The sequence below is a fragment of the Nannobrachium achirus genome (genome assembly GCF_963921795.1).
Source record: "Nannobrachium achirus genome assembly, chromosome: 2".
Lineage (NCBI taxonomy): Eukaryota > Metazoa > Chordata > Actinopteri > Myctophiformes > Myctophidae > Nannobrachium > Nannobrachium achirus.
This window is the reverse complement of record NC_137811.1, coordinates 68,394,697-68,405,882: the sequence shown is the minus strand read 5'-3', so window position 1 is coordinate 68,405,882 and position 11,186 is coordinate 68,394,697. Positions and strand designations below refer to the sequence as shown.

Sequence of the window (11,186 nt, the reverse complement as noted above, 5' to 3'; positions counted from 1 at the left end):
GAGCATGAAACCCTGAGTTATATAGGCCTATGTGTGGGCAATACCAGAATTATCCAGCAGAGTGCAGTATAATAGTCCAAGATGCAAGCCAACACTACTGGAGCTGCTGCCTCTCGTGTGTCGTTCACTCACCACATGCACTGTCTAACTCTGATTTTTCATGTTGCGGTGGAGGAAGGTGTGTAGGCCTATGTGAAAATCCACAGAGAAATATAGATGTCTGACTATAGACTATAGAACTTGTGTTGTTTAATTGCTTGGCAATGCATTTACGTTTGGATAAAAGACACATATTAATTCATAAACGAGACAAAACACAGCAGAACCCCCAAATTAAAAGAGTATTATTATCCAACAAGCAATAGAAATTGATAACTGCGACCAAACTTAAAGTTTGACATGAAAAGCACAAAAAAAGCAATAATCTGACCATTTATCCGAGGGGCGAGCTGTCAATTAAATGATCTTAAATGAATAATTTTTTTTTTTTACAAAACATCGGTATCGTATCGGTATCGGTGCTCTAGCACTCTCCAACATCGGATATCGGTATCGGTCGGATAAAATGGTATCGGTCGGGCTCTAGTTGGAACAAACGGGCGGAGGTGCTAGGTCCTCCCGGTGGAGGCTCCTCACTGGCAGATGAGCCAGTAGCATACAACACTGTACAACAGTATGTGTGGTGAGGGTTAATTGGAGAAATAATTGGCTACTCTAAATTTAATTTAGAAGAAATGCCACTGCCAGTTCCCAATTACCTCGTGTACTGTAGTCCCTTGTCACTGCTGATTACTACTACTGGTCAGTGGTGTAAAGTAACTAAGTACTGCACTTAAGTACACTTTTGAGGTATTTGGACTTGAGTATTTCCAATTTTCAGTACTTTTAATATTATTAATATTTTAAATATTGTACGCGTCACACTTTTGCTACTTTAAGTATATTTGATGCCGACACTTTCATACTACTCAAGTAGATTTTTTATTCCTGACTTATATTGCAGTATTGATACTTTTACTTAAGTAAAAATATGTGAGTACTTTTTCCACCACATCTACTGGTTGAGGGAAGGTGTGCAGACGAGCGTGCGGCTCCTCCGAGACGCGACATCACCAGCACCTTCCTTTCACCTGACAGTTGGAAGTGTCGACAGGATGAACTAACGCATGTGGAGGAACATGCCATCCTTCCCAGTTTTGCTCAGGGTTGGGATCCAGAACTGGAGGATTCAGAAGAACCAGATCCAACATTGAGGTTCATTTCAACCAAATCCTAGAATTGGATCGCCCTCCCCTGCCCGGCCTCACACCCGAGAAACATGAGTAATTGTGTTCATAGGAGCTCCTTGCCAAAACGGAGGCACCACGGCTGAAATGAATCGCTAGTCTTCATATCCACCACTACATTTAATGACTATACAGATCATTATCACTATCCAGTTATTGGGCATTACGGCGTCCATAAAAATAGTTTCTGGACTTAATATGTTGGAGATACTTGACGCCTTATAAGAGGTGCAGCTGGTAGGACGTTTAGGTGCTAAACTTATCCACTCCTCTCATCCGCTTTCCCACCATGACATCTGCAATAGAGTATTTATCAGGACAGTCGGTCTCACATTCGGCCTTAAGTGGTTATTAATGATGGCCAGAGTTCCAATCCTCTCTAGCTGTACTTTACTTTTTTTTTTTTTACTAACTCTTATCCCACGATTCTGTACCCCATTTTTTCCACCCAGTGCCAATTGCCTAAGCTGTAATCCTGGGCTCTGCTCTCCCTCTGCCAAGCCTGGGGAGGGCCCCAAACTGAGCTCATGTTTCCTTCAGTGCATGAAGAGTGAGCAGGTAGGACATAGTGTGTGGAAAGAACACGTTATTCCAACCAGTTCCATTCCCCTCCATCAGGCCGCAGGCGTCCCAGCTGGCCAGGGGGAGGCAGTATAGAGACCAGGATTACTGCATGTTTTTGTAACGGTATCTATCTACTCTAGAAGACAAGGGGAGAACATACAAACTCCACACAGAAAGGCCCTTTTGCCAACCCCACCTAGGGTGTGGAACTGTGAGCACTGATGACGTGGAGGAGGGAACACGCCCACAGCGTCCCCCGGCGGGAATCGAATCCAGGACAGTCTAGCTGTGAGGCGACAGCGCTACCGACTGCGCCACCGTGCCCCCTCTAGCTGTACTTTCTTAATAATGCAGAAATGCCATAGAAGATTATCTAAAAGGACAAAGGAGAAATAATGGCCTACTGGTACTATGCCAAAGTAAAATACTGCTTTAAATAATGTTCAATCTCTGACTCTGTCTCTAAGAGTTCACACAGGTGTCTGTTGATTTGTGTACTGGTTAGTTAGACCCAGAGCCTTGTATTAGTGAGTTCATTCAAAAGCGGGGTTAGAAACAACGCCGGTCACATGGTTCATGTACAGTGAATGTCGCTTTTCCCCCATAGATTCCAATGCATTCCGTAAACTTGCGGTTCAGAGCTTTGTCACTATGTAGAAGACCTGGCCCCATGAAGTGAATGGAGAAGACGCGACTCTCCAATAGAGGGCCACTCCTGTCTACCTGTACAATAAGACACAGACTACAGTGGACTGGGTGCGTGTACACTACAGGCTGGTGTACCTGGTGGTTCCACAGCGTCCGTGTCAGACAGTCCAGGTCCGGCATTCTGGTACTCCTGTTCCGGGTGTTTCCGACTGTAATGTCTCTTCAGAGGCCCGGCGATGTTACACGAGTAGTGGCAGTGGGCACAGCGGTAAGGCTGGGTACACGCAAACAAACAAACACACGCGCACACACACACACACACACACACACATACGCATGAGTGAAATAAAACTTAAGTTTCAACCATCGTCACTCACAATGGTCAGCTCACTCAGTAGAGTAGAGTAATTCATTAATTATTAATAAATATTTCAACAAATGTTTGCTTGTTTCTGTGTGCCCAGAACAGGGACGACTCTATGGGTTTCATGTGGTTAAATGAATATGCTATGAATATCCATGCAATCACTGGTCACACTAAAGCAGTGGTTCCCAACCGATTCAGGCTGCGACCCCCAAAATAATCATATTTTAACTGGGGACCCCTCCCACCGTATGAGCACTAAGAGTCGAAGCATTACATTTTGTATAACACGGTTCTATTGTGAAAATAGCCGATCTACCTGCTCACAACGCCTCGCAACACCCACAGGTTGAGAACCACTGCTCTAAAGGAGCAAAATGTACAGCAACGTCTATCCACTAGAGGGTGCGTATGTTCACTAAAAGCAACAAAATGTCTTGCTTTTAGTAACATAATCTTGAAAATGTTTAAAACAATGTCCTCATGTGTGTGGGTGTGCGTGTGGACATGAGTGCCTGCTAACCTTAAAGTCAGCATGCTGTTCCATGTGTCGGAGCAAAGTAGGTTTAGAGACAGTGGTGTATTCACATTCTGAACAATGAAACTTCCTCCCTGGAAAACAACAAAACATCATCATCACTATACTAAAACATTTCTCTGGATGATGAAAAGCACTGCAGTAGAGTAACATAACAGGGTTCAGTGCAGTCAGTACCCTCTTCAGAGTGAGTGAGTCTGTGTGTCCTCAGTGTGACCTTGGACTTGAACTTCTTCCCACACAGGTCACACAGGTGGGTCCTCTCAGAGCAGTGTGTGTTCATGTGAGCGCGCAGGTTGCTCTTACTGCGCCCCGCGTAGTCGCACACCTCGCAGCGATACGGCTTCACACCTGCACGCACACACGCACGCACACACACGCGCACACACACGCGCACACACACGCACACGTGCACACGCACAGATGTCATGTATCGAATAATTTCATGCAGACAATTACAAAATAACTGTATTTAACCACAAAACAATGATAAGGACTATAGATATTGCGCGCGTGTGTGTGTGTGTGTGTGTGTGTGTGTGTGTGTGTGTGTGTGTGTGCGTGTGTGTGTGTGTGTGTGCGTGCATTCATATGTGTACCTTGGTGAGCCCAGATGTGTTGTTGCAGGTCACTGCTGTTCTTCAGGAAGTAGGAGTCACAGTAAGGACACTTCTCTCCTCGCTTCACCATCACACTCTTATTGTGTACCGAGTCTGTATCTATGTGCACGCACGCACGCACGCACGCACGCACGCACGCACGCACACACGCGCACACACGCACGCACACACACACACACACACACACACACACACACACACACACACACACAAAATGTCATGATAATTGATAAGATATTGAGACCGCTAACGCATTGGTTCTCAAAGTGGGGTCAGGGACCCTGGGGTCCTTGAGGGAGTTCCAGGGGGTCCCCAGCTAAATGATAATTAGGAACAAAATTAACCTTCATGGGTTTGCAACTCGGAGAGTGTACAAATGGAACCAAATGGACCCGTTGAATTGTCATTCATCTAATTTTACATTCAAAATTGGGGTGTAAATGGGGGTCCGTAGCCTAATGTATGTCAAACTGGGGGTCCTTGAAATAAAAATGTTTTAGAATCCTTTCCTTGCTAGAGAGCTGCACAATTGTTCTCTTGTGGGGGTCCCTGGGATATCTTTTCAAATGGGGGTCTGCGGGCCAGTAAGTGTCCATTTTTTGGGTCCTTGACATGAAAAGGTTTAAGAATTACTGCTCTGATGCGTGTGCATGTGTGCGTGCGTGCGTGCGTGCGTGCGTGCGTGCGTGTGTGTCTGTACCAGGGTGAGCTGTCCTGATGTGATGTTTCAGTCTGTTTTCAGGATATTTTTGCTGACACACAGGACAGGCCTCCGTCCCCTGACAAACACACCAGGACAGAAAGGTTTAGGTACTCGTGCACTGGTTCTCAAACATTTTCAAAAAATATTCCCCCAAAGAGTTTCATGAATAATAATACAAATGTAAAACAAACCCTACATAATAAACAACTGAATGTCTGTCTGATATACCCGCGTGCAGACAAACAATGCCCAAATTTGGAGATAACTGACATCACTGATACCGGCGCTTGTACTGCGCATGCGTCGCCACCATGGTAACAGCCGCATGCTGAAACAGTGCCCAAATTTGGAAATGACATCTTTGGACTGACATCACTGATTGCCATGGGAAAAGCCGGGAAAATGGAGCAGCATGTGCAGTACTCTACTCGATGCTAGTGTGGCTTTTAGACTCTTATACTGCGTTCACAGCGGAAAATAAATATATATTTGCGTCAACCATGATGGACAATTTCGGGTTCGAGTCTCGTTCCTATAAAAGAAGAAAAAGTCTGCACACCAAATTGCTGCTTCCAATGTATGTGGTTTTACTTGGTTTTACTCGAGTCCCGTTCCTTACTATCTTTACCGCATGTCTCTACCCATCTCTCTCTCTCCCTGTTTCCTGTTCACCTCTACTACACAAAAAAAGAAAGAAAAGCCCTCAAAAATCTCTTAAGTCCAGGGTTACCTGCTGCTGGTGCGTCTTCTCGTGCGCTTGCAGTTTATATTTGTCGGGTGTTGCGTACGTGCAGCCCGCCTCTGAGCAGGGCAGCAGCACGCCACTGTGCTTCTGCACCAGGTGGCGTTTCAAGCAGCTCTTTGTGATGGAGGAGTAGCTGCACTTGGAGCAGTAGTGCATGTGCTCCTTGGTGTGCGTGCGCACGTGGAGGTTATAGTGAGCCTGGTACCAGAACAGCTTCCCTGCGGACAGCACACAAGAAAAGCCAATGTTTAACCCATTTAGAACGGGTACACATTATTGTGCATCATTATTTTATGCTTTAACTATTGAAAAATAGCAGATATACAAGCTCACAGCGCGGCACCGAGTGCCGCGCTGCGAGCTTGTAGATCTGCTATTTTTTTTAAATCGTGAAAATGAGAATTTTTACCCGATTCTATAAGTGTCTTTTGAATCCTTCTATGATTTTTTGAAAAAGCCATGTTTCTAACCCTAACCCTAACCCATTTACATTTATTTATCCAAGGTAGGTTAACTGAGTATGAATGTTCTTTAAGTAAAGCTCTGCCTTTAACTTGATAGAATCAGAAGCCTTCTGGCCACAAGCACAGCTCTCTAACCTTAATGGAGTAGTTCACCCAATTTATTTTTGTTCGTTTTTATCGCATTCCTAAGCCAATCATTTGACCGGTGAAGTCTCTGACCGGCGTGTGTCACGCAAAAACAGCAAAAATAGCCCATCACAGCACAACACGTGCCTACAGTATGTGATGCATGGTCAGCTAGTAAATGTATTTTTTGTAAATGTATTTCTGTTTATGTGAAAATTTCCAGTTATAATGACGTGCCAAAGTATGCCAGGTGGAAAGTGGTTGACACCCATGGGGCCAAACTCGTTCAGTAACGAGACAAGGCCACTGGAGGTCGCTGTGCCAAAAATCAGTAGTCCGGGAAAAAAAGGGTGATTTTTGGCTGAACGTGGATTCGCCTGTAAAAGTTTTTTTCTCAACTGATTCTTGTAGCTTGGGGTCACCTCTTAAGGATTCAAGAGGATGACCAGTGATATCCATTGAGCATTTTTTATTATTAACCCCTTAATGCCTGAAATATGGGCTCCCATTGACTTTCTATACAGGAGGAAAATACCCAAAAAAAGATAATTTTTCGGGGTATTTAAGGAGGATCTGAGGGGTCTAACTAGGGGTTTGTCATGATGCTGAATCCATTGCAGGCATTTTTTTTGCACAAAAAACATTCCGTGGGCTAGAAATAGCCTCAGAAAACAATACACGTATGGGTGAGTATTCATGTTAGTCGGAGGCCTTAGGGTTTTTTTTCTCGTGCTAATCAGTCTAAAAGTGCAAAATTTTGCAAAGATGTAGCTCAGGGCTTGCTCTAATGATTTAGCTAGGGTGCCCGAGTCTGCGACATTCGGGGTCGCCACAGCGGCCAAATCAAGTTGGGCTCCCATCGACTTTAGTGATGAAAAGTGATGAGTCATCACTTTCCAGAGTTTTGTGGGTGTTGTGGTGACCCCGAAGGTCGCCGACCTAGCTAAATCATTAGAGCATGCCCTGAGCTACATCTGTGCAAAATTTTGCACTTTTAGACTGATTAGCACGAAAAAGAAAACCCTAAGGCCTCCGACTAACATGAATACTCACCCATACGTGTATTGTTTTCTGAGGCTATTTCTAGCCCACGGAATGTTTTTTGTGCAAAACAAATGCCTGCAATGGATTCAGCATCATGACAAACCCCTAGTTAGACCCCTCAGATCCTCCTTAAATACCCCGAAAAATAATCTTTTTCTGGGTATTTTCCTCCTGTATAGAAAGTCAATGGGAGCCCATGTTTCAGGCATTAAGGGGTTAATAATAAAAAATGCTCAATGGATATCACTGGTCATCCTCTTGAATCCTTAAGAGGTGACCCCAAGCTACAAGAATCAGTTGAGAAAAAAACTTTTACAGGCGAATCCACGTTCACCCCCATTTTTCCCGGACTCATCGGATCCTGTGTGCCCTGTGAGAGACGCTGATGCATACGTCATAACGTGACAAGCACAGAAGCAAAATGGTGCGTCTATGCTGCATAGACTTCTATTCTATGCTGAAATATAAAAAGGGCTTTATCTCTGAATAAGGTGCAAAGAACACCAGGGAAGCAGAGATCTGCTTGTTTTCACGGCGACACTATAACGCGATGGTCGGCCCTGGTTTGGATTTTAGTTTCGCGAGCGTTTGTAAACAAATGGATTATCTTCCTCAATCGTCAGCGGACACTCACGTGCACACGCACGAAGCTTCCGAGGCTCTTCAAAATAAAGCGTAAGTGAACGGCGGCACCAGCAACAGCTAGAAATGTTAGAAACCTTGGCGGCCGTTGTATTAAGGACTGGGAGGCCGCAATTCATCCATTCCATCATTCCTTATGTTTTCAGCCCCTTCCACGAATAATAATACTTGAGCTCTCCCTGAATAACTGGAGCCTCTTCTCAAAGATGTGGTCTCCTGTCTGAGTCTCACCACAGTACTGGCACTCCAGGTCGCCGTAGAGTCTTCTGAGGCGCTGGAAGGTCTCCATGTTGAGCTGGGTCTTCTGCAGAGATGATAAGACCTGCTGGAAGGCCGTCTGGTCTGGAACCTCCACGGACACCTGGTCTGGAGCCTCCACGGACACCTGGTCTGGAGCCTCCACGGACACCTGGTCTGGAGCCTCCACGGACACCTGGTCTGGAGCCTCCACAGACACCTGACAGGAAGGTCACATGTTAGACCAGTGTTTCCCAAGCACTGGGTGTCAGGAGCCATTTGTGGGTCGCAGACACATCTTTATGGGTCCCTTGATTTTTTTTTGTTTCCTACATTTTCAACAAAAAAAACATTCCCCAAAAAGCTAAGATTGTCAAGAATTTAAAAAAAAAGCAATTTGATTAATAAATAAAAATCTAAGAAATTCCATAAATTAGACAACAAATGTTCAAGAAGTAGTGAAAATAGCCGCTCTACAAGCTCACAAATGCTGCGCGAATGACTGATACTGACTGAACTAATTCGATTTTATCATTATTGTGTTACCTGGGCACTGTCTGCATCAGGTGCGTGTGCACTTTCTTCTGTTTGCACGTGCTCCGCGGGGGGCGCGAGGGGCACGCTCTCGTCTCCAGGCGCGTGCGTTTTGCCGTCCTGCGGCTGCTCCCCCGCCGTTCCCTCCAGCCCGTCCTGCGTCTCGGTGCGTTCCTCTTCCCGTGTGTCTGAGGGAGGAGAGGCTGTTTTCGGACCGTCTGCTTCAGGCTCTGAAGAACGCCTGTTCTCTACCTCCTCCTCTACCTCCTTCTCTTCCTCCTCCTTCTCTCCCTCCCTCCGTTCTTCCTGAGCAGCGGCGGCTGGCCTCTCCTCCTCTTCCTCCCGCTCCTCCCCACCTCCTCTCTCCTCCACTGCTGTTTCTTCTCCTCCTTTTCTCTCTCCCTCACCTCCATCTCCTCCTCTTCTCCTCTTCTCTCCACTGAGGTCCTCGGGTCTGCCCTCCTCTTCCTCCTACAATTTACAATTTAGGCATTTAGCAGACAACTTACAATAAGCAAGATAATACGTCAATACATCAACAACAATACAACAAATGCATAGGAATATAAATCTAGAACAAGGGTCTTCAACAGGGGGTCCGGGACCCCTAGGGGGTCCTCAGAGTTACTACAGGGGGTCCTCCAAATCTTGTGTGATAGAAACTTTTTTCTCCCTTTTTATATTAACCACTTGAACCCTAGCGTCCATATCCTGAGAACTTTGGCCGAAAATAGCAGATCTACAAGCTCACAACGCCTCGCAGTGCGAGGGCTATTTTTTTTTTTTACAGATTTTGGTTTTTGGGCTTTTTATGCCTTTATTCGATAGGACTGTAGACTGACAGGAAATGAGGAGAGAGATGGGGAATGACATGTAGCAAAGGTCGTCCGGATCGGGAATCGAACCGGCGACGCCACAGGCATCACAGCCTAGTATGTGGTATGCGCCTTGACCACCAGGCCAGCGGGCGCCCCAGCGAGGGCTATTTTTGGCAAAGATGTTTGGCGTAGAGGGGGAAAAGAGCAGACTAAGTACAGACTGAAATGTCAAATTAACAATTGACACTTGAAGTGGTTAAGTACGTGTCTGAAAACACAAATTGACATGAATCCAAAATACACTGATGATTGTGCTGTCAAACAATGAAACTATATGGAATCTATGAAAATCTATGTGGGGGTCCCTGCTTCATCTCTCTCTCAAATAAGGGGTCCTTTGCCTGAAAACGTTGAAGACCCCAGCTCCAGAAAATAATAACGTAAGTAGACCACGCACCTCTCCCCGTTCCTCCACCCTCCCCTCCTCGTTTTCCCCTGCTTCTGGCTGCTCCCCCTCTCGTCTCTTCCCCTCCTCCACCTCCTCCACCTCCTCCACCCCTTCCTCCTCCACCTCTCCTGGCCTCTCCATGTCCCCTCCGGGGGGCCCCAGGCAGTAGCTCCGCTCGATGCAGTCGGCGAAGGCCCGCTCTGCGTCGGAGAGTTCCGGGTGGGCCTCGGCCAGGTGGGCCTTCAGCCGGGGCGAGCTGACGAAGGCGCCGCCGCACAGCGAGCACACGTACAGGAAGAGGTGCTTGCGCACGTGCGCCACCAGGGCGGCGGTGCCGGTGGTGGCGTGGTCGCACAGCAGGCAGGCGTAGGGCCGCAGCGGGCCGTGCACCAGCAGGTGGCGCTGGCGCTCCAGGTGGTTCTTGAAGCGGCGGCCGCAGGTGGAGCAGTGGTACAGCAGCTGCCTCTGGCCCTGACGGGTCTTCAGCCTGGAGACGCAGGAGAGAGAGCAGTAGGGCTGTCACCATTATGACATTTTACATGACGATTAATTGTCTCTCAAATAATTAACGATTAACGATTGAATTGTGTTTTTGTCGTTGACAATTACAGTTCTGTTTGCCTTGTAGACTTTCAAGTTGCACATAGCAGACATGACACATAACCTAAATATACAAAGTACAGGTACTGACATATTTGACAACTTTATACTTAAAAAAGGACATTGATAGTGGAAATAGCCGATCTACAAGCTCACAATGCGTTGCGAAGCGTTGTAAGCTTGTAGATCTGCTACTTCCACTATTTTTGAAAATGTTTAAAAATATAAGAACATTTTCAACATTCAACGATTATGACAAAATAATTGCGATTATGTCAAATAATTGCGATTATGTCAAATAATTGCGATTAGACGATTATATAATAATTGTGACAGGCCTAGAGAGCAGTGTTCATTTGGGCGACTAAAACTATGACGAAAACTAAATAAAAACTAAGCTATGATAACTAAGTATCGACAATTTCGTCAACAGATAACAACTAGACTAAAAGTGGAGAAGAGAATCTAAAACAAGCCATTTTAATGCTTGGTTGCGCGCTGGGGTCACGCTCCAAGAATAGCCAATCTACAACCTCACAACACATCACAGACGTGTCACAGGCGCGCTGTGAGCTTGTAGATCGGCTATTTCCAGCAGAGCGCTTTGATATGATCTTTATTATCTTGAACAAATAAAAAGTACATAAAACTCCATACTCCATACATCATCAACACAATAAAGCACAAACATTTTTATTGAAGCCTAGAGAGAAGCAAAAGCTTCTTTCTGCGTATAAATCAGGCATATTTACGACGCCATCACATCAGTCCAACATAACGTCCTTGTCGGTTGGAAACCTCGTAT

The 11,186-nt window shown here is 45.9% G+C and overlaps 1 protein-coding gene across 1 annotated transcript in view; it reads right to left on the bottom strand.

Annotated features, from left to right (window-relative positions):
- zfat (zinc finger and AT hook domain containing) overlaps positions 1-11,186 on the bottom strand; it is a 29,350-nt gene that overhangs the window by 5,447 nt on the left and 12,717 nt on the right. The window contains exons 13-21 of the mRNA XM_080743835.1: positions 9,890-10,268; positions 8,528-8,860; positions 7,976-8,201; positions 5,454-5,686; positions 4,721-4,799; positions 4,000-4,119; positions 3,578-3,751; positions 3,386-3,474; positions 2,634-2,772 (exon numbers count right to left, since the gene is read on the bottom strand). Coding sequence (XP_080599961.1) covers positions 2,634-2,772; positions 3,386-3,474; positions 3,578-3,751; positions 4,000-4,119; positions 4,721-4,799; positions 5,454-5,686; positions 7,976-8,201; positions 8,528-8,860; positions 9,890-10,268 — 1,772 coding nt within the window. The remainder of the gene's footprint in view (positions 1-2,633; positions 2,773-3,385; positions 3,475-3,577; positions 3,752-3,999; positions 4,120-4,720; positions 4,800-5,453; positions 5,687-7,975; positions 8,202-8,527; positions 8,861-9,889; positions 10,269-11,186) is intronic.